This window comes from Sminthopsis crassicaudata, chromosome 2 (genome assembly GCF_048593235.1).
Source record: "Sminthopsis crassicaudata isolate SCR6 chromosome 2, ASM4859323v1, whole genome shotgun sequence".
Taxonomy (NCBI): domain Eukaryota; kingdom Metazoa; phylum Chordata; class Mammalia; order Dasyuromorphia; family Dasyuridae; genus Sminthopsis; species Sminthopsis crassicaudata.
The window spans coordinates 502,352,827-502,375,695 of NC_133618.1; the positions used below are offsets into that span (position 1 = coordinate 502,352,827).

The 22,869-nt window shown below is 40.3% G+C and overlaps 2 protein-coding genes and 1 non-coding gene across 21 annotated transcripts in view; all 3 read left to right on the top strand.

Annotated features, from left to right (window-relative positions):
- PRRC2B (proline rich coiled-coil 2B) overlaps positions 1-11,227 on the top strand; it is a 118,508-nt gene extending 107,281 nt beyond the window's left edge. For 3 of the 14 annotated variants that reach the window (XM_074293913.1, XM_074293911.1, XM_074293912.1), the window contains exons 20-32: positions 679-761; positions 1,395-1,586; positions 1,708-1,902; positions 2,407-2,493; positions 3,173-3,277; positions 3,485-3,674; positions 4,502-4,599; positions 5,022-5,149; positions 5,467-5,707; positions 6,898-7,077; positions 7,472-7,563; positions 8,937-9,018; positions 10,866-11,227. In XM_074293913.1, coding sequence (XP_074150014.1) covers positions 679-761; positions 1,395-1,586; positions 1,708-1,902; positions 2,407-2,493; positions 3,173-3,277; positions 3,485-3,674; positions 4,502-4,599; positions 5,022-5,149; positions 5,467-5,707; positions 6,898-7,077; positions 7,472-7,563; positions 8,937-9,018; positions 10,866-10,997 — 1,805 coding nt within the window. In that variant the 3' untranslated portion in view covers positions 10,998-11,227. The remainder of the gene's footprint in view (positions 1-678; positions 762-1,394; positions 1,587-1,707; positions 1,903-2,406; positions 2,494-3,172; positions 3,278-3,484; positions 3,675-4,501; positions 4,600-5,021; positions 5,150-5,466; positions 5,708-6,897; positions 7,078-7,471; positions 7,564-8,936; positions 9,019-10,865) is intronic. The other 11 variants (XM_074293916.1, XM_074293918.1, XM_074293914.1 and 8 more) reach the window with 11 other exon arrangements.
- Positions 4,030-4,113, top strand: LOC141559241 (small nucleolar RNA SNORD62). Its single transcript, XR_012487306.1, has one exon. It is a non-coding gene; the product is annotated as a small nucleolar RNA SNORD62 (small nucleolar RNA).
- A 5,507-nt stretch (positions 11,228-16,734) lies between the features above and the next one.
- POMT1 (protein O-mannosyltransferase 1) overlaps positions 16,735-22,869 on the top strand; it is a 37,844-nt gene continuing 31,709 nt past the window's right edge. For 2 of the 6 annotated variants that reach the window (XM_074293928.1, XM_074293930.1), the window contains exons 1-4: positions 16,739-16,796; positions 18,607-18,754; positions 21,323-21,429; positions 22,773-22,823. In XM_074293928.1, the coding sequence (XP_074150029.1) occupies positions 18,633-18,754; positions 21,323-21,429; positions 22,773-22,823 (280 nt within the window). In that variant the 5' untranslated portion in view covers positions 16,739-16,796; positions 18,607-18,632. Of the gene's footprint in view, positions 17,167-17,189; positions 17,306-18,606; positions 18,755-20,771; positions 20,895-21,322; positions 21,430-22,772; positions 22,824-22,869 lie in introns of those variants that run through there. The other 4 variants (XM_074293927.1, XM_074293929.1, XM_074293932.1 and 1 more) reach the window with 4 other exon arrangements.

The window sequence follows — 22,869 nt, forward strand, 5'->3', positions numbered from 1 at the left end:
CCAATATATGTTAAAAATGGCAAAAATATATGTTAAATCCAATATAGGCTTATATATTTATACAATTATCTTGCTGCACAAGAAAAATCAGAACAAAAAGTAAAACAAAAAAAATGAGAAAGAAAATAAAATTCAATCAAACTACAACAAAAAGAGTGAAAATACAATGTTGTGATTCACCCTCAGTTCCCATAGTTCTCTCTGTGGACATAGATGACTCTCTTCATCACAGGTCTCTTGGAACTGGCCTGAATCATCTCATTGTTGAAAAGAGCCAAAGCATACATTTTTTATCAAACTTCTTATGCTACTTCAAAAATGCACAGCTCTGTTTGCTAAGATTCTTGAGTTGGTGAGCCTCTGTGGTGGCTTCTGACAATAATTATAGGAGGATATTTTGATTAAAGAAGAGGTACCATGCAGCAGAGGCAATAATCCATAAAACAAGTCTAAAGAACACATTGAGTGATGTACCATAACTGAGAGAAACTGAAAATCATGTTCCATGGAGAAAATCAGGTCTCCTGGTTTACTCCTGATTATTTTTATATTTGAATTTCTGTTGGGTTTCTTTGTAATGGAATGTATTTGTACTAACCTACTTGAGAGCCTACAGACCTAAGTTCTTCTAGTCTGTTGGCTTATGTTCATTTACTTCAATTTCTCTTGCCTTTTTAGCTATTCCAGTTCAGTCTACCAGCAGTGATTCCTGGAGTAAAGCTGTCAATGCCTTTACCAGTACAGAGTCCAGCTCTACAGAAGTGAGTGGTCCCTCCCTTCCTTATTGTTTTCAGTGCACTTTTGTGAAATTGGTATTAGCTGTTTGAGGCTGCTGCTTCTGTTCTGTTTGGTAATTCTCCCTGAGCTCTACCACCTGAAAACTTGTGTCCCTGGAAATAGAAGCAGATTCTGAGTTGATTTGAGTTCTAGCAAATTCAGAATTGGCTTTGCAGTCTTTATTTGTGCTGCTTTTTGTATTAAAGAAGTATTTCCTTGTGGCTACTTATAGTGGGAAAGAACACTTATATAAAATAAAATAACACCAGCGAGGTGAGGGGATTGCTAGACATAGAAGTTTCTGTCCTTGAGGACACTGGAGTTTCTGGTTTGGGTCATAAGTGAAATGAGTTTGGCAGCCTCATTTTAAGGACCATCTGGTTATGAAGATAGAGTGGGGTTAGTGCTTTTGGTAATCTCTCTGGAAATGTTAGATATTAATAGTAGGTCACTTAGAGATCTAGATGGGCAAGGGGTATAGTGAGGTGTTTGGGGTTAATTAAAAATCTTCTCTCCCTTCTATCCTAATTATAAATACATACCTCCCCTTGCATTTTTGCTTTACGTTTAAGTTTGGTGGGGTATACGAATCTTAACCCATTTTGTGCTTTGCATAGCAGGGTTTTAAAAGCAGCCAGGGAGATAGTGGCATTGACTTGAGTGCAGAGTCTCGGGAGTCTTCTGCGACCTCCTCCCAGAGAAGTTCTCCCTATGGCACTCTCAAACCAGAGGAGATGAATGGGCCTGGCTTGGCGGAACCCAAATCTGATTGCCAGAAGGAGCAGGCTCAGAAGCAGTCTGAGAAAAAGGTAACTTTTGATAGCCCAATCTGAGAACAAAATGGACCTTTGTTTTCCTGGGGGTTGTGTAGAAGTGAGAGTGTTGGCCTTTCTGGATTTTGTTTCTTAGCCTCTTTGCTTTCCCCTTAAGGATTCAGAGCAAGGTTCAGGACAGAACAAGGAGCACAAGCCTGGACCCATCGGCAACGAGCGCTCTCTGAAAAACAGAAAGGGCTCTGAGGGTGGCGAGCGGCTGGAAGGGAATGTCCCACCAGTTAATGGGGTGGAAATTCATGTGGATTCCGTGTTGCCTGTTCCACCTATTGAATTTGGAGTCAATCCTAAAGTGAGGATTTTGTTTTTGTTTTTCATTTCTTATTTTGGGGGTGGGAATTTGATAGTTTGTAAATTTGATATAAGGATAAAACAGGGTATTCTTCTGGAAATTAGAAGAATGGGGGGGATACTTCAAGATGGGAAGGAAAGAAGATCATAGTCAAGTTTAGATAGCATGAATTCTAGGTAGAATTAAATTGCCTAATAGATTTCATTACTGACACAAACCAGGTTCCCAGAATTATTTTATCACAGAATGTTCTCCTTCAGGAGAACAAATGAGAATGGGAGCAGGTAAAAATTCCTGAACTCCATGCCTTCATGTGAGCCTTTAGAAAACATGTCATTTTGTTGAGCACAGGGTGAATGTTTGGCTGAATATGTGGCTCTTTGTTCAATGCTTCTTAGTGGATTTTTTTGTTTGCTGAGTTTGGAAATCAGTTATATTTTTTTTAATGCCTCTAAAGCATGGTCCTGGGATGGTCTGAGTGGGATGAATGTTTCCTTTTTCCAGGACTCTGATTTCAGCTTGCCTCCTGGCTCTGCTTCCAGTACAACAGCAAACCCAGTTGTCAAACTGCAGGATGCCTTGGCCAGTAATGTAAGTATAACCCATCTCCTTCTGCCTTCTAGTAATCTACCTATCATAGTTTAGATGGTAGGAATGCAGAAAAAATATTAAAAGCATTTTCATTTTCTTGAAAATTCTTTCAAGGGAATTTTTCAGCTATTCTTTAGACAATTGCATTAGAGTATATCTATCCTTTTATAAGAGCCTCCTTAGACTGTTCCATCCATAACAAATGGATTTGATCCATGGAATAGAGGCAGGCCAGTTGCAGTGTCTATGTGGCACATTAGTAATTGGCACTTTCATGATTAGTCATCTGTGAAATCTACTATTCCTGCCCAAGGACCAGTTTCTGAGTATATTTCATGAAGTCCAGGCAATACTGAACTTGTGTTTTGAACCCTTTGAGCCACTGCTCTTCCTAAGAAATTTGGGGCAGATCCAAGCTTACTCAGATCTAGAGAGTATGAATCAATGAGGTATGGAAGGTCATTCCCAGGATGTCCACTGCAGCAAAAGAAAACTATTCTAACTTTTGACTGTTCATGCATTCCATTATCCACAAGCAGATCAGCTTTGAGATACGTGTACCAAAACATTAAGTTTCACTAAAGCTTTCTTCTAATTTCCTCCTCTTTTACATTCTTTTTTCATTTACATTTTTTTCTTCTATGCTGTACTCATGACCTTTCATTTTTGCCCTCTCCAGGCAGGGTTAACACAGTCTATTCCCATTCTCCGACGAGACCATCACCTCCAGCGGGGTATTAGCCTAAACCCAATGTCTTTTCCTACAGCTGACCTCACTCTCAAGGTAATAAGGGCCCTGGTACTCTTTGAATGAAACCTTATTTATGTAAGGCAGTAGGGAAAACAAATTATCCTGGATAATTGGCCTTTATCCTGGTTTTCCTCTTATATTTGAACTCTCAAAATTTCCCTGAGTAAAATAAAAAACTGCTTTCATTATCTACTGGTATCACTATTAGCAATTTTTATCTCCTCCTCCCCCCTTCCAAAGATGGAGTCTGCACGCAAGGCTTGGGAGAACTCACCCAGTTTGCCTGAGCAGAATTCTCCAGGAGGAGCCGGTTCAGGCCTCCAGCCTCCTTCCAGTGTTGGAGCTTCCAGTGGGGTCAACTACAGCTCTTTTGGCGGAGTTTCCATGCCACCTATGCCTGTGGCATCTGTAGCACCTTCTTCTATTCCAGGTATCTTCTTCCCATCCCAATCAGATTTCAGGTGCTCCTTTCAGATTACCAAGGAAGAACTACATTGTAGCGACAACCTTTCTTGCCTTGAATTTTTGGAGTCTATAAATATGAGTTTCTTAAGTCCAGGTTGTCATAAATACCTTTATCTGTGATGAGTTTGGCCATCACTTGCTTACTGGTCCCTTTTCAAAGGTAGTTTTGAGAAATATGGGTCCTATAGCATTTGTGGTAAAGTCCTACAAATTGGTGTCCCAGAAGAGCAGCTTTCTATGAATGTGGACCATGGGAATTTTGAGCCTGGTGCTGCATCCCTCTCTCCTCCCCACTCCTCACTTCCCCCAACAGCATTGAGTCTCTATGATGTATTCCAATAGATCCTTCTGACCCTTCAGTGTGTACTCAGTAAAAGGGAGATGAAGAGACAATAACTGAGAGACTTAAGGCTGCTTTTATTTTCATTTTACCTTACTTTATCTAGATTTTGCTAGGTTTCTAAAGTTTGGCTAAAAACAAGGACTAAGAAAAAGGAATGCTGAGATTAAATTCAATTTTTTCTCCTCTATGACATTTAGGTCTTCCACCTCAAGTTATACATATTAGCTAAACTTGCTTCTTCAGATACTAGAATCTAAAATACAAATACATAGCTATAGTTTATAGCAAGTTGTCTGGTTATGACAACCAGCCTGGCCTGGCATCTCATTTCCAGCATGAACCCTTCCAGACAGATAATATTTATATAGCGTGCATCTTACATATAATAAATTTATTGATTTAAAAAATTGATGAATTTTATTAGTGTCCTTTTTGATTTCTAATTTTAGGTAACCATATCCCACCTTTGTATCTGGATGGCCATGTGTTTGCAAGTCAACCCCGTCTGGTCCCCCAAACAATACCTCAGCAACAGAGTTACCAACAGGTAAAAAAGCAGCCTAGAAATCAGCATAATGTGAGAATGAAAGGATAATATCATGTTAAATACTTCTGGATTAATCCTTTTCTTTTATCAAATTTTTCTTCAGTTAGGCTTCCTAACCTATAACTCCTTTTGAAATTAGCCCTCTTATTCCTTGGTGTGATGACAGAAAAGAAGGTCTATTAGCCATCGTGAGGGTGACGTAGGATGAAATTCTCATAGAAGTGAGCTTAACTAACTAATTTTGGCAAGAGGGTCTTTATTTCAGATGTCTAAAGATTAATTTTGGAGCTTTGCCTCATTGAGTTAGTGGACCTTCCACTCAGGTCCTGTGGAATACCTGGGGAATGTAGTTAGGGTAGGAAAAACTTGTTCTTGTTTATCATCGTGCTGTTTTTTTGTTTTTGTTTTTCCTCTTCTCCCAGGCTGCAGCTGCCCAACAGATTCCAATTTCTCTCCATACATCTCTACAGGCACAAGCTCAGCTTGGGTTGAGAGGTGGACTTCCTGTCTCCCAGTCTCAGGAGATCTATAGTTCCATACAGCCCTTCAGGTAACAACTGTACATGCATACTACATAATACACCCTGTATTTCTTTCTGAAGTCAGTTTGTGCATAGGGCCTTGAATATGAAACTTAAATTTCTTTGTCCTACCGGATATTTTTTCTGATATACCTTAATTGTTAATTATTGGATTAGAGATATTTTGGGCCTGATTGATAACTTTGTTAAAAGTGCAGTGCCTTGTGTAGATTATTTTCATAAATTTAATTTCAAATGCTTTGTCAACATAGTAAAAGTTGATTTTGGGGACGGGAGTGGTACTTCTAAGAATGAACTCGTTCTGATAAAAAGATTCCTTCTTTAGATCTCAGGTGTACATGCACCCCAGCCTGTCCCAGCCCAACACCATGGTCCTAACTGGAGGAACTGCCTTGAAGCCTCCTTATTCTGCTTTTCCGGGCATGCAACCTTTAGAGATGGTCAAGACTCAGTCTGGATCTCCTTATCAACCAATGAATGGAAGCCAGGCTTTGGTTTACGAGAGTCAACTCAATCAGGCAGCTGGAATGGGGGCCTCCCAGATGATGGACTCCCAACTAACACAGGTTAGAAATAAACTGGCATCAGGGGAACATACTTTTTTTTTTTTTTTAAAGTTTTTCTAGTTTGTCTTTAAAGCTTTCATAACATCTCAATAGCTATATTATTATTAGCTGACAGAGGATAAGGAGTATAGAACCATTTCTTCTTTTTATCTGTCATAAACCATGACCCTTTAGTACTAAACTTTAGCAGATATAGAAAAGAGAAAAGAAAGAATCAATTCCTGCAGTTATTATTCTCTAGAATGGGAGCATGGTATGGTGGATACCCATAGTATTGAAATAATCTTAATTTAAGTCCTGTCTGTGACAAATACTGATTGTGTGATCCTGGCTTTATATGTAGTGTATACCAGTATATATGCACATTATAATGTGCATGCCAGAATTTAATAATAATAATACCTGGGTTAAAACTTTCACTATTAAAGATATGAGCTAAATTTCATTGTGTGAAAGGGTGGAGCATGATTTAATCAGCACGGTACTGATTAATGAACACGATTTTATATAGTACTTTATATGCAAAGACTTCTTATTCCTGACTGGCTTCCTCTTAATTCCTTTCTGCTATAGACTCATCTCACCCATTTCCTGACATTGTGGGATTTGATGACAAATATTAAACATCTGTTTTTTGCAAGGTGTTTTGTTAGATGCTGTTTCAGATCACCTTGTGTCTCTGCAATATCTTGCTTTATTATCATGAAGGTCCCACTTAACTTGGTTTTATGCCACAAAGCAAAACCCTGCAGAAGGCCCAGCAGGGGAGGCTTTTATGTCTCTGTCAGAACAGTTTACCCAGTAGAAATTGGCTAATGGTACCAGGCTTAGTAATTATACTAAAGAAAACAGAAATGAAATCTGGAGAAGGAACACATGTAAATATTTTCTTTTTCTTTTTTTTCTGAGGCAATTGGACTTAAGTGACTTGCCCAGGCTCACATAGCCAGGAAGTGTTAAATGTCTGGTGTCAGATTTGAACTCGGGTCTTCCTGACTTCAAAGCTGCTACTTTCATCCACTATACCAACTAGCTGCCCCATAGACATTTTCTATAGCTAGCTCTCTATCTACTTGTCTTTATGCATAGATGTATATAAAAATTTTAAAACATTGAGCTTGAGAATAAGAGGGGATTGTAAGGAGTATTTTCATCCTGTCCATTTTGAATGAATGCCTAATGTTTTTCAGCAGTTAACAATGCCATTGCCTGGTTCCCAACTACCTTTGCCTCGTTACGGTTCTGGTCAGCAACCATTGATTTTACCGCAGTCCATTCAGTTGCCTCAGGGGCAGAATCTTTCTGTAGGAGCTCCCCGAAGAATGCTTCCACCTGGATCCCAGCCTTCTGTCCTTGCTACCAGCCGAGAGGTAAAGATAGATCCTAATCAGATTGTAGTACCAAAAAAAGTCTTGGTTTTGGATTTCATTACTTTGATCTTTTTAAATAACAGTTGAGTCCTTTAGAGTAGAAGCTATCTTAAGATTTTTTCTCTTTTGGATCATTTCCTTATTGCTATGAAACTAGCTTTCCATTACCTTATCCCAAGTGTCCATTACTTGATTGTTCTTGTTTCTAAGAAATCCTTTATTTTAATCCCTAGAGTTTAAAAGTTTAGTTTAATTCCAAAGATGTTGACTTGGGAAGTCTCGTGTCTATTGCTTACAAAAGCCTCAGTCTGTCCCTGTTGACTCAGTATAGCAAGGGTTGAGCTGTGTCCTGGTTTCACCATATGATGGATTCTTACCTCTTGGTCTCCTTTAGTCCTCTCAGATGGAGATGAAGGGGTTTCACTTCGCTGACGGTAAACAGAACATCCCTTCTGGAGGGTCTGTTCCATCACCACAGACCTACAGGTAAAGAAGCTATGGTTGTTAGATCTTGAACAGCCAAACACACTGTGTGATTAAACACTAGCTTGTGAAAAATACTGGGTGGCTTAAATAATGTTTTTTGGGATCCCAGGAGAAGTCAAGTGAGAACATTAATGACATTGTTGATTTTTTTTCTTTCTAAAACAAGATTATATTAGTTTCTGTGCCTTACAACCTGTGTTTCAGAAAGTCCTAAGCAAAGAAAAGCCTAAGAAGTTTTTGATCATCCTAAATATTATTTTAAGTTGAAGGATTATCTGGAAACTCAAGGTGACAAATGCTTAAAGTTTTGTAGACAGTGAGATATTTTTCCCTTTTTCTCCAAAGGGAACAAGGAGTCTTATAGTACAGCAAAGAGTCTAGAGATGGAAGCCTCATTTTATTGAGAAGGAATTGCCTCTTAATTGAATCTTCTCACCATAAATGGCCAGTTATGGCTCTGGGAGGGCACTTTTTCCAATTATTGCCAAATAAGCTAGCAAGCTGGCTTTTTTTTTTTTTTTTTTTTTTTTTTTTTACTCTTTCTGAGGCAGCTCTCTGACTTGAATGGGTGGTAAGATATCTAGAGTTAACCAAAATATGGTGTTGCTTTCTGTACGTGTTTGGGGGATAAGGAAAGAAGTATCTGAAGCTAAACCTATATATTTGTTTTGATTCATTGTTAGAAATATCATGTTTTAATGCCTCCTTTGGAGTATTTGGGAAGTTTTACTTCATTATCCATCTTCCTTTTAGTTGTTTGAGGTAGATTTCTGGTGATTATTTCTATAACATAACATTTTCAAAATTAAATTTTGGGTATTCTGGTTTTTTTTTTTCAGTTAAAGCTTATATTTATCAGTATGTCACAGGTTAAATTCACTGTTGAGCTGCCAGACATTAGCTGTTAATTTAGTAATCAGGTTAAACCAGAATACCAAGAAAACCTCATTTTAAAATGGGTGTTTTCAGGTGTTTCAATTTACATGAATTAATACACAATTTGTCAGAGGAATGTCAATTTCATTCATCCTATTGCTGAGCGCATCACTTTATATAAAGTTTGTATGTATATCTCATAGTTTCTTGAAATTTGTTTTAGATATTAAGGTTGCAGTTCCTTAGTTGAGAATTATTGCCCATATGCTTCTGCCTTTTCTGTCCTTAGAACACCTCTTCTTGTTTTTAGCTCCATCCATTCTGTTGCCTTAGGCCTTAAATTTTTCATCTAATGTGTTCTGCAGACTGCCCACATGGGTCCAGATGCCCCCGGCCAAAGAGGACCTTTCTTCATGCTTCCTCCATATACTAGGTTTTTGTTCCATTTTTGTGGTGATACTTTGTGTATTCTCAACCACTCCCTTTGGTTTTTTCAGGCCTAGCTCTGCTAGCCCCAGTGGGAAGCCATCTGGACCAGCAGTTAACATGGGCTCTGTGCAGGGACACTACGTTCAACAGGTAGAAGATGGCTTTCCAGATCTTGTCCTGTACTCTTAGGCATTTTTCCAAGTGCCCAAAGAGAGGGGAACATCATTCTATTGAGAATATTTATTTTTAAAAAAGAGGAGAAATGTGCAGGAAATTAGAGTATGGGATTAGTAGTCAGGCTTGCCTGGCTTCTCTTCCCATCTCTTCTCCTGGTAGTTTGGTTGAGGTACTTCTTTTTCTAGGCCTCAGGCTCTCCTTTTCTTCCCAGAACAAGGGATGATGCTAAACCCTCTTCCGAGAGAGATGCTATCAAGGTACAATGTTTATAAATATGTAGAGATTTTGATATGAAGAGAGGCATTCTGGGAGACTATTAGATTTTCATGTTATCTTTAGTGTCGTATAATGTATTTTGGGGGGAAGGGAAGGAAGAAGGGGAGAGAGAGGAGATGAAAGCTGCCAAAGAAAGGACTTAATAAGTGTTGTGTGTCTTAGCCTCAGTGTAATGATTTGAATAAATGAAATCATTGATGGGTGCTAAGTCTAAGTGGAGTTATTTTCCTGTTTTGAAAAAACAAAAAAATATTTTCATTACCATTTGATTGTTAACTCTTAAACTATGTAGAACCTTAGAAAGTCCCAGAAAACTTAACCTATGAGGGCTTTTATTGGTCCCTATTTGACACTTTTGGGCAGCTAGGTGGGTCAGTGAATAGAGAGAGGACTAGACCTGGAATCAGGAAAACTCAACTTCTTGAGTTCAAATCTGCTTCAGACATCTCCTAGTTTTGTGAGCTCCAGGAAGGCATTTAATCCTGTTTGCCTCAGTTTCCTCATCAGTAAAATCAGCTGGAGAAGGAAATGGCAAACCACTGTAGAGTCTTTGCTGAGAAACCCCATAATAGGGACACAAAGAATTACACATGACTGAAAGAAGTTACAAAATTTGGTACTTCATCAAATGTTTTGAAGTGACCTCTTGATTTGAATGGAATTAACTTTCAAAGCTTTTTTTCCCAAATAAGAACTGCTCTTTGGGAGCAAGGAAAGGACATGGTTAAGATTAGCTACAATTTGTAACAGGGTTCTATATAGATCTTTAGATTTCTGCAACATTCATTGTCTGACCGTTGATCTGGGGGAAAACCCTTTATAAATTGGACTGTCATTTCTTGAGTGTAGAGCTTTGAAGACTTATAGATGTATTACCTGAAAATATCTGAAAGGATTAAATGTCAGAGGCAGCATGGGAGAGTGAAAGAGGACACCATTGGAATCTGAGGGTGTGTGTTCAGATCCCTGCTCTGCCCTTTGGAATGCTGTATGTACAAGCTTAAATTTTCTGGTCCTTATTTCTTTCATCTGTAAAATGAGGGAACTGAACTAGAGAGCTTCTAAGATCCCTTCCAACTCTTATGTGTGATCCTATGAGTAAGCCTGCTTCTGACAGTTGCTGGATTATCTCTTGCCTTTCTTCCTTCTCACCCTAATCCCAGTGGAAAAGTGTTCATAGTCTGGTGGAGGGCCAGGAAGTCTCCTTGAAAGTGTTTATATCTCCATGAGATGCATGTCATTAATTGAAAAGAAGCCATCAGATTGGTAAATCAACAATTCACAAAGGTTCATGTTGCCAGTATTTCTCCCACAAACATACTTAGATTATCACTATACTCCTTCCCCCATGGAACTAGATAGTAATGGGCCAATTTTGCAACAATTTTTAGAGGTACCTTTGAGTCCAGCACTTCAGCTAAAAATGTGGATCACACAGTTGTTTCTTTTCAGCCTTACATCAGGAAAGGGGGATGGTGGGAGCTTTGTATCCAATGAAGAGTTTGGCTTATCAAGCTTGTTTTCCCCTCTCTGTTTTTCCAAAGGCAAAACGAGTGGATGAAAATAAATCCAGCCTGGGAGCTGTGAAATTGCAGGAGTCGGCCTCTGCCACACAGATGAAACGAACTGGAGCCATCAAACCTCAGGCGGTGAAAGTCGAGGAGAGCAAGGCCTAAGGGGGGCTGTTCACGCCTGCCAGGCCCGCTCACATGCAGCACCGCCGCTGTCCTTACACAGCTGGATGCTTGGAGATCTCGCCAGATCCATCATCCAACAACTTGACTTGGACTTGACTCAAGTGACATCTCCAGATTTCTCTCCCTTCTCCATCCCCCTTCCCCTTCCAATTATGGATATGACATTGACCTGCTTGCTTTCATAACAAAACAGGCAAATGATCCCTTCAGCCTTGCCCCCCCACCCTTTATCCCCTACCATGACTGTTGAGTGGCTCAAAGGGTTTGTGCAGTGCAGGTTCACCTCCCAGTCCCCCCTTTCACTCTGTCCCCTGCTGTCATACAGCTTATTAAGCAACAGCAGCCTTCTCTTCCCCGATCTGCCTCCCAGAAGAGTGATCTCCAGGCACAGGAGTATGGTAGTAGCAGGGGCATTGTAGTTTGAGGCTATTCATTATAAAAGGCAGCTGAGGTTTTGAACGAAGGAAAAAACAAAAACAAACAAAAAAAAAAAACCCAAGCTATATCTATATATAGCAAAACGTTTATATGTTCTTTCTGCTCCTTCCCATCCATCACTTTTAACCAAAATAGTTTCCTTTAACCTCTTTTCTTCATTTTATATGTTGCAATGCTACCTTAAGAACTGACTCTAAAACCATTGTTTTCCTCACTTGTTTTCCATGAGTTTATTTGCAAAACAAATAACAAAAAAAGAAATGGAGAACTCTTAAACTTTTGGTAATATGGCATTTTTGATTCTCACTGGAAGTGAATTTGTAACAAGGCAAATGACAGATTGTTATATTGACTGCATCCTGACTCCTGTTCTGGTTACTGTAGGAAGTTTGCTGCTCAGAGAAACAAGATGACATTTTCAGCATGAGTGAAGATGCCTAGGCCCATCTGAGTATAATTGAGAGACTGCCTCCCAAAACAGCCAGGGATAAATCATTGATTTGCTGACTCACTGGTGTGTTTCAGACTTCTCCTCTTGCATGAATGAGAAGATCTGACCCTTGAGGTTCCTCTGGCAGCTCCTTATAGATGTATCAGTCTTGGTGTTGTGTAGGCCAATTCTCTCCCTCATCCTTGCCCTTCTGGGCTGATATATGTGTGCACTTGCTTTATTTTCTGAAGCTCCTTTCTGGGCTTTGCTACCCCCTAAGAGGCCTCTGGTCCTTCTGTGTTTTCCTGTCTTCTGTACAGAGCTTATCACAAAAAACAAAAAACAAAAAAAAACAATGGAAGTTGTCGATCTGCATAGCAGTAATGGTGCACATTTTTTTTTTCATCCCTTAGCAAAATGTATGGTCTGCAGGGCAGTTTTAAGTCTTTTTCGTCCCTCAGCAAAACAGACCTGAATCATATGGAACCTAGACTCTACAGCAGGTGTCTCAATCATCACTATTTTCTCTAGGAAATGGACCATGTCTTAAATCAGTTGAACTGCCTCCAGCCAAATGTCTGTGGGAGCTATGTTCTTTCTCAAGACAACAACAACAGAACAAATTGTGATTTTTGTCACTGATTGGAGGAGGAAGTTTAAATTTTTCCCATATTCTTCTGATGATCAACCAGCTATCTGCTGATAGGAATGATTATGGTCTGGTTATCTATCTGCTGATGGTTCCAAAGAAGACTTTTGTATGAAGAGAGCACTCTGTAAAAGGGACAATTAGGTGGTGTTATAACTCTTAAACCCTCCAAGGTTTTATAGAAATGCTTTTAAATTTATAAGCTAAGTGTATAAGTTTGGATGTTTTAGAGTAGCCACAGTTCTTGACGCTATTTCCTCACATAAGTAATGGCATCTCCTCTGCCCCTTACAGAATGTGGGAAAACAAGTCCTTACAGAACTCTGACACATTATTTTCTCAGTTTCTTGTTATTTTGATGATGGTTATAATTTTAGAGTGGAGTGTCAGTATGTCTTATAGTCAGTAACATCTGGGATAGAGAAAATTGGTTAAGAATCCTTCCTTTTTTTCCATAGCCTTTACCAACCTGCCTTTCTCAGACCTTACACCAGCTTGACTATTTTTCTCTCATTCCCAACAGCCTTATCCCAGGAGCCTGTTCCCCAAGGAATGTTCTTTTGTTGGACCGATTCCGCATTGACCTACCCCATGCATACATCATCTACTTTTCCTTCTCTTCCCCCATGCCTTGGAGCTTGTGTGAGCATATGAATAGTCTTCTACCTTTATTACTTCTCCCTCTGCTCCTCCACACCACGATCATTGCTGAGCTGTCCTTATTCTGAGTCTCAGCTCAGACCACATAAATTCAAGTCTCTACTTGTGTAGTTTAGACTCATTTAAATCTATTCACACCAGATTTAGGTGCACACTACTTACTACTTTTACTTATCAAAAGGTAAAAACATTTATTGTTCCTTTCATTATCCTATTACACATGACAGTTGTAAATGCTGTTACAGAGTTGACTCTAAAAATAGTACATCCCTCCGGCATACAATGCCATCAAAATGGCCTACTTCCTGTTTGAGAAGAGGAAAAAACAAGACAACAAGGTCACCATTTCCCCTACCCTTTTCTCTTTTACTCCCCTGAAACACTAGAATTTATTTATACATATTTGATGTTGTAGGTCTAGGTGAAAAAAAAAAAAAAGTAAATGTTTCACTGCTCTATTTATATATAATGTCTGAATTCTTCTGTGCAGGAAAGGCCAAGAAATTGCATGTGAATTTCATTGCATTCACTACGTGTAACTGTTGAACTGCGGTTTCTTTTCTCCTCTGAGATACAGATTTAAAATCAGACTTTTTGAGGGACATTTAGGAGTCTCGCTGCTCCTCTATTCCTTTGTCTGAAGGAAAGCAATTTTTAGTGCAGAAATATTTTAAGGTGCAATATCCCTCTTTCCTGTCATGTGGTTTTAGAGCTAAAGCTCCAGGTAGCGGGACTTCCAGCCCTTGCAGTTTAAACTCCTGTTCTCTCAGTGTAGATGCATTCAAGGGCTTCTGTCAGGGTTTTGTTAGTTCCCTGGAGGGAACAGAGCAGATTATACATTAAAAACAACAGCATCAACAAAAACTAAGCTTACAGTTCCTTTTAGGTAATAATGGATTTTAACTTTTCTGCTACTGAAGTGAGGGTTCACAATTAACTCACTGAATCTTTGCTTAAGGATTTGCTTTGGTCTTGGGTGCTGGTTGACTTTGCCCTCAGATGTTAATAAAGTGCAATTTGCATGGGATAGAAGGGAAACTAGGTTGCTCCCAAGTAGTCATAGAAAGTGGTATTTTACCATTCTATTATCTACCTGATTAAGCAAAGGTCCAGAGTATATATCTGTAATTGTCGAATGTCGTCTATTCAGTGACTAGTTGTCTTATCAGCTACATTAAATCTGGTTTCATTTCTTGTTGGGACTTTTTAAAAAAAAACTTTTTTTTAAGTTTGGCATTAAACTTGGGCTTTAGATTTCATCTTAGGGAAAAACACAAAGGATGAAGTTAGTATATGCTCAGATATACAGACAGAAGGTGTAGTTTCTATTTTCAGAAACTTAAAAGGTTTTTCCTCACAACTATTGCAGAACTACATTTGGGGACATTAGGATATTTTAAAATCTGGATATCAATTGTACCCAGCTGTGTGTTGGCCTTTCTACACTCCTAGATCTGCCTTCTAGATGTTTACTGCAAATCTTAGACTCTTGCTATTACTGTGGGACTGTATATAATGAGGCAGTGTGTTTTATGTGTTTTGTACACTTGATTGTCATGTAAGTTACATTTGAATGCACTGTCATCTTGTGGCAAATTTTCCCAGGCACACAGTAAGTCCCTAATGACCCAGCCTACTTCTCACTATTTGCAGCTTCTTTCCTCAGTAAGCAGGAGAGCTGGGGCATGTTTGCTTCCCATTCCATACATCTCTTCCCCCCTCTCCCCATTTTTCCCTCCTATTTTGCTTATCATAGGATAAGCTCAGAGACCCTGCTCTGTAATTTACATATGAAAGCCAGTGGCACTGAAATTTTCTTTTGTTACGTTTTTGATGGAATGGGAAACACTAATGTCAGGAAAATGAGCCTTCTCTCCTTGGTGTGACCCAAGCACAAGTGGATTAGTTTGGGATTGTAATAACTCCTCTCTGGCGGTCACCCGCCAGCTGCTCCTCCTCTTACTGCCAGCCAACGCCGGTGGCGGCGATTTCTCTGACTCATCAGAACATCTAATGGCTGCCTCCTTCCCCTCATTCTCTCTCCCACTCCGTACGGGGTCCTGGAAATGGTAGTCGTGGCTCACGGCCACATTAGCATGCGGAAGCACCTCTAGTGTAACCCATTAGGCTCTGTGGATGACATTGTTTTTAATTGGGGATATTGTACTCCTTACAGCTTTTAAACATGCCCTGTATAGTAAAAGATTTTGTTTGGGTTTTTGTTTTTGTTTTTTTGGCCTTTCCTCTTTTTGTCTTTTCATGTAGACCAGATATTTGAAAGGGCAGACGATGGATAAAAGTGTAATGTGCAACCTGTTTATATATTATTTTTTGGAAACTATTTTAACTTGGATGGGAAACTAGAATCACGAATCACCAGGCCAGTTGGTGGCACACTCTTGCCCTTTCCCTCCGTTTCAGTACCTATTGTTTCTCCTTTCAAATATGTGATTGTATTAGCTCTTTCCATATGAAAGAATTCTCCTTATTTAAATAAAAAAATTTAAAAATAAAGCACATGTGCTTTCTCCCGTTTTGTGTGACTTGTTTGAGTACTTTTGCTTGGTGAGACAGATGGGCTTGTACATCTCTTGGTTGGCTGATTCAGAAATTTACTTAAAATGCCAAGAGAACATGTATGATTGTTTGACCAAGTACAATAAAAGGGAAGGGTTTATATCGCACTTTGGGGGACTGACAAGAGACCATGAAGTCCTCCCTGTTTGGAAAAAAGTGCCATCGCAGACAATAAATGCCTCATTTCGAAAGTGTCCCTAATGCCAGCCGTTTCTCACAGCTTCTGATCCGTTCTGCCTCGTGAGGAGGAAAAACATTAGGGCCTTTGACCAAGGTCTGGGCCTTGAACCCGACACTGGGGCAGATGAGAAGGCCACATGTAATCGCTCCCCCTCCGGTTGGGAATTGAGGATTCCCTCGGACTTCTTCCCTCACCGGCCGCACTTTGGCTAAACTTGAGGTAAAAGGTCACGTGGACAGGAAGGCGGGGCGAGAGAGTAAGCTCTCTGCCGAGGACCGGGGAAGCGCTGCGCACTGGCTCCTGGAGGTGCGCGCTGCCCACCGAGCGCACGCTGCTCTACTTCGTTACGCGTCAGAAGCTCGGCTTTAAACTAAGGGGACAAAAACTGGCTAAGTGCAGTGCAAAAATCGGGCAGAGGCAAAGATGAAACCAGCTCCGCCCTCCACAACTGCCTTAAGAAACAATCCTCGGGTGGAACGCAGGTCCAGTAAAAGCAGCACCGAGCCACTGTGGTCGCAACAGTTACTTTCTCCGTGGACCTGTGCAGTTTACTTTCCGTCCGGGGGGGGGGGGGTGAGAGTGGGGGGGAAGGCTTATGAATAAATGTCTTCCTGCTTAGGGGGTTAAGAAACTCATGTCTGTCTTGCTTGTGCGCATGCGCGATGGACGCCATTCCTTCCTTGCAAGCACATTCTCTGGCCGAATAGGCGCGGAGTACACTGCACACGTGATCTGTAGCGTCGCAGGCGCAGCTAATCGAGTCTGGTGCCTCAGTCTGTTAGATCGATTGCTGAGGTTCGGCAGGAGAGCGCGCGCCGACGCAGGAGGCAGCTCCCGAGCTTGGTGATTTTCATTTTAAATGTCCTCCCGAAAGATTTTAAAGCTGGCTGGGTTCTCTGCGTTTCTTGCCTCCCCGCGGAATCTCGGGTGGTAGAGACCATCGCACCCAGACCCCCTCGCTGACCAGAAAGGGAAACTAAGGCCCAGAGGGAAAGCTCCTGCGCGGAAAGCGAGGCAGAGCAGATGGGACCCGGCGGCGGCAGCTGTAGCTCCTCAGTGGCGAGGTCGGGCTCCTCCGTTCGGCAGCTTGTGAGCCCTTCGGGCAAGTCACGTGACTTTCCCGAGTCTCAGTTTCCTCATCTGTAGGCACCGGACCTGGGATTTGTTTGGCTTAGGGAACTCCCCGGGGAGGACACTCATTCGACCAGCGCAGGTTGGCACCTTCTCTGTAGCTGACGGCATTGGAGCTGGGAGGGGCTCCTCAGCTGGGAGCTACGGGGTCTCCGGAGGGATCTGGGGGCTTGTGAACTTGGAGAGGAGGAAAAACCCCAATTCCTTATTTTCACATTCAGGTATTAAGGAATAACAAACCCTAAAGTATTAGCGGGACTTGTGGCTTTATCACCCCCAGAAAACACAAAACAGAAGTGTCACCGTAGAAATCTTTCTCTTCAGTACTCTGGAAACAGCCTTTCCCTAACACTTAAGAGCCCCTGCTTCAGAGAGTTTAGAACCCTGAGAGACTGTGACTTGCCCGGGCTCACTCAGCTTTTCTGTCTCAGAGGCGGGACTCGGAGGTCAGCTATCTAACATGCCTCATCCGCCCATGCCCTGTAACACGGGGGTCACTGCGCACACCTGCCTCCCAGGGCTGGCTAGTGTAGGGAGGGTCAAGCATCTCATAGAAGGCAGTGATGGGCTGTTGTAATTTAGTCTAAAGTGTCATTCCTCTCCATCCGCCTCTCTGGTTACCCTGGCCGGGCTGACAAAGCGCCAGCAGGGAGCACCTCAGTTACTGACCAATGAGGAGCTGACGGCAGCAGTTCTGCCCCCAGACAGCGCCCCAGCAGAAGAGTAGCTACAGTAACTGACATTCTCATCTACTAAAGTAAATAGTGACTGCAGCCTGCACTAACGCAGTCATGCAGCCTTGGAAAGATGAAACAAACATCATTAACGGCAGTCAGAAGGAGAGCCCCAGACTTTGATGCCCTTTCTGCGGCAGTGTTCTTCTCTGACTTTCCTTTCCCTACCTTGGTTTGGAGCAGTGATTTCATGGGTGAAAGAAGTCCCTACTGCCCACTCTTTCTCCAGAGCTGAGTAACATTAATGTAATGCCTGCTCTAGATGTGTCATTGTGCTGAGTCCTGTAGATGGAAAGCAAAACAGCTCAGTCTTAAAGGAACTTACATTCTCAACACGTGCCCTTCATTAGGGAGATGACGGCTCATTCATCCTAGTTCCCTAGACCCTTGAGAAGTAAAGGGACACATGGTAAAGGATGCAGAACTTGAATTCAGGTCCTTCGGAATCCACTGAGAGTTATGGATGGAGATCCAGGGTACATCGCAACTCTATGATTCTACCATTGAAGCATATCGAATTTTAGAACTAGAAGGGACCTTAGAGACCATCTAGTTGAATTCTTATTTTATAGACAGAGAACCTGGTAGAGAAAGGGAGGAAATCTTATTTTATAGATGAGGAAAGAGAGGAACTTGCCCAGTTACTTGTCTCTAAAAAGCTTACTGATGGCATCATTTTTAGTGCAGCAGCTGTTCTAATCAGATAGGATACCGTTAAAAAGCATCTCCCCCAGGCTTTGATCCTAGGTTCCTATTAGATGACTGGTTTGTTTCTTTCCACTTTACAGGGTGATTCGATCTACTTTCCAACAAGATGTTAGTATTTTTGAAACGTCCTGTTCTTGTGACTACAGAGATCAACTTGAACTTGGTGGCTTTGACGGTGGTGGCTTTGTTGAGTCGCTTATGGAGACTCTCCTATCCACGGGCAGTAGTGTAAGCCAACCTCTGCATCTCTGAAATTCCAGAATTTAGCCAAAATGAATTACGTTTGTTTCAGGACTTCATTGTGTATGTGGGGGAGCTTTTTAAAAAAATGTTGAAGAGAAGAAATGATTCTCAGCTAGTTTATAACTTTGAAAATGAGGATCAGGATTAATTTGTTTATAAGTGAGTATAAATTCTAATTAGATCTCAGGCATAGAACAAGGATATTCGGAACTTGGTATATTGAAAACCATTTTTTAAATTTCTGAGCATTCAGGTTTCCATCCCATAAATGAATGTGTGAAACTCTGAAGGATATGTATTACCTGCTGCTATCCAAAAGGTAGAAGTGGGGAGATTGTTGTTTCTCACAGAGGACCATGACACACAAGTCAATTGGATTTCAGTGAGGGAGGCTGGGCAAGATCACCTGCCTCACCTTCCCCTTCCAGAGCCATCTGAGTCCAGTAGCCAGATATAGATCAAGATGGCTGGAGCTGCCCATGGATGCAGGGGGGTGGGGGTGGGATCTTGGACTTTTTAAGCTCAGGTCCCAGTTTGTCTGAGGCCACAATGCATTCAGGGATTTAAGTGGAGTTGGCAATTGATCCTAAGAGGGGAGGAGGAGGGAGAAGAAGAGAGGAAGGGAAGTAGGGGCACAGGGAAGGTAGAAGGTAGAGAGAATAAGCATATGTTTGACAGAGCAATCAGAAAATAATGGATGTTGGGATTAATAGAACATACAAAAGGTACTGGCCTTGGGGAGAAGGGTCACGTAATAACTAGAGAAAAGGAGCAAAGAGTTGTATATAAATGCTCAATAAATGCTTTTTGAATCAATGAAAGAAATATTTTCCTGGGTAAGGCCATTTTCCCTCCTATACTTAAAACTGTCCTAAGTTTCTCATATTTTTATCCTATATTTACAAGATATAGCTTGTAGAATGACACAGTTGTCTCAGGAATAAATCTGTTGGTTTATTGACCAAAATTGGCCTAGGATCTCTGTTTTAAAATTATTTTGTATAGTGATAAGTCACAAGTAGAGTAATTCTTCTTTATGAGAAACATACCCTATGAATCACTTGATTTAAAAAAAAAAAATTGCTTGCAATAAGACAGCAATTGTAAGTCCTGTTGGATAACAGCAGGTGGTGAATGTCCTTCAGAATTTAATATCCTCATTTATGAGCTGGGAACCAAAATACCCAGAGAGAAAGAGCAGTCAAGTAGGTAGAAGAAAGAAAGAGTCTTAAATATCTAGAAAGAAGAGAATATCAAGGAGAAGATGATTATCCACAGGATTGAAGGCATCAGTTCAAGAAGGATGAGGATTAAGAAAAGGCCATTAGCTTTGGCAATTAAGAGATGATTGATAACTTTGGGGAGAGCAGTTTCAGTGGAATAATGAGGTTGGAAGTCAGAGAATAAAGAGAATTAAACAGTCCTTCTTAAGAAATTTAGCCCCAAAAGGCAGCAGAGGGTTAGGACTCTAGTTGTTGAGGATGGTGCACCTAAGAGACCTGGGAATATCTGTAGGTAACAGAGAAGCAGCCAAGCAGTTAGGGAGGAAGGGAAGGTGAGAGAGAGAGTCTGATGGAGGAGATGGGATGGAACGGAAGAGAGCAGGACCCTCGTACAGGGGGAGGAACCAGCCAGGGCAAGAAGGGCTCCTTCTTCATGGTAGTGAGAGACAAGGTGGAAGTGGTAGCAGAAGGTAATGTGAGGAGGAAAGAAGAAATTACCAGAAACGGTCTTGGCTTTTTCCAATAAAATGGCAGAAGCCAATGGAAGTTGAAGAGGGGGAGGGGGGAAGTGTGAAGAAGCCACTGTGGAGAGTGGGTGAGTTGATTATAGTGTAGACCAATTGCCTTTACCAGTGAGGGCCCAGCTGAGATTATGAAACATAACTTTATAGGCCCAATCAAAACCAGCTGGGTGACTTTCTCCACTTTTCTTCAGTTGCACATGTGTAGGAGTGAAGGTAGCATGGTAGTGAATCCAAGGAAGGAGGAGGAGAGAAAAACTTGGGGTCAGGTACTGAGCTCAAAGAAAGGAAGAGGAGTATCCTGGAGGTCCATAGACTATAGTTACCAGGATTTTGATTGGAAGATTGGATTGTATAGACTTCAGTCTTCAATGAATTGTGGTAAAGGACCACCTGGGAAGGCCATGGGGAGCAAAGGGGTGTTCCATTCTTGCACCGGACCCAGAATGTAAAGGGCTTTAAATGCTAAATAGGAGTTCATAATCTATCCTAAATGCAACTGGGAGTCATGGAACCTTTTTGAGCAAGAGAATGTGTGGTCAGACTATATTGTAGTTATTTTTGATAGTGTTATAAAGAATAATGACTGGATACAAGGAAATAAGTTAGGAGGCTATTACAGTAATCTAAGCAAAAGATGACAGGGGTCTTAACTAGATTAATTATGATATAAATAAAATGGAATGGATGTAAGAAAAGTTGAGGAGGTAGAATTAGCAAATCTTTGCATTGCACAAATACATTATAATATTATTAAATTCACATTTCAGAAGTCTAGTTAGATGTAGTATTCTTAATTTTTTTTTCAGCTTTGATGAAGTGTACTATGGGCAATTTGTGTCACTTTACATGAAGCATATCTTCTTTGTGGATGGTAGTGGACCACCACTTGGCCACATGTTGCTTGCTTTTGGAGGTAAGCCTTTTTTTTTTTTTTTTTTTTTTTTTTTGGAGGTAGTTTTAAAATAGCTGTTGACATTGGAACTTAAGAAAAAGTTAATTTTTCTTTCTCAGGATTTCTCTTAGTAGGAAAAACTTTTTTACTTATGGTAAAATAAAATGAGAATCTTTCATTTGAATGATTTAAGCTTAGTTAGAAATTGTTTGGATTTAAAGTTTGAGGGTGAAGGCAGAGTTAACAGCTGAGAGATAATGTTTATATTTTATAAAAAATATTTCAAGGAACTTCTTGGAATCAGTGGAATCTTGTAGATTATGAAGTTTAATCTGAATGTAGATTTATAGGATGAGCTATGATCTAAAATTTATCTTTAGCCTAGTCCACAGAGTAAAAATGCTAAAAACAAAAGCCAATAAAAGAAGATTCTTAGTAGTTTTAAAAGTTTGAACATCTAAATGCTCTGTTAGAAAATATATAGGAAAAGATAAGATTGATTTTAGTTTTCATTGTAATTTTCTAGGAAAAAAATTCACAAAGACTTAATTTATTCTTGGATTTGGATGATTAAAATATATGATAGGATACATGAGATTATACATTCTTAAAATTTGTGGGGCACTCAGATGACAAAGTAGATAGAGGACCCTAGAGTAAGGAGGACCTGAGTTCAAATCTGGCTTCAGACACTTAATACTAACTGTGTGACCCTGGGCAAGTCACTTAACCCAAAAAAAAATTTGTCTTGGGGGGAAAAAAATTGCTGATAGCACCAAGTTGCTAAGACCTTGGATAATAGACAATTCCCAGTAGCTTTGTTATCTGTAAAATGGGAGTAATACTTCAGAAAGTTGTCATGAGTTTCAAATAAAATAATGCTATAAAATCCTTTGCAAACTTAAAAATATTATATAAATTTTAGTTACTATTTTTTTAATTTAATAGTTTTTATTTACCAGATATATGTATGGGTAATTTTACAACATTGACAATTGCAAAACCTTTTGTTCCAACTTTTCCCCTCCTTCCCCGATCCCTTCCCCCAGATGGCAGGTGGACCAATACATGTTAAATATGTTAAAGTATAAGTTAACATGTCTAAACAGTTATTTTGCTGTACAAAAAGAATCGGACTTTGAAATAGTGAACAATTAGCCTGTGAAGGAAATCAAAAATGGAGGCGGATAAAAACAGAGGGATTGGAAATTCTATGTAGTGGTTCATAGTCATCTCCCAGAATTCTTTCACTGGGTGTAACTGGTTCAGTTCATTACTGCTCAATTGGAACTGATTTGGTTCATCTTTAGTTACTATTTTAAATAATAACAAATATTTATTGATTAATTAGCTTTATATTTTAGGTTATTTGGGAGGATTTGATGGCAACTTTTTGTGGAACAGAATTGGAGCAGGTAAAGGTTATTTTCATTTTCATTTTATTCCACAAACTAGAAATAA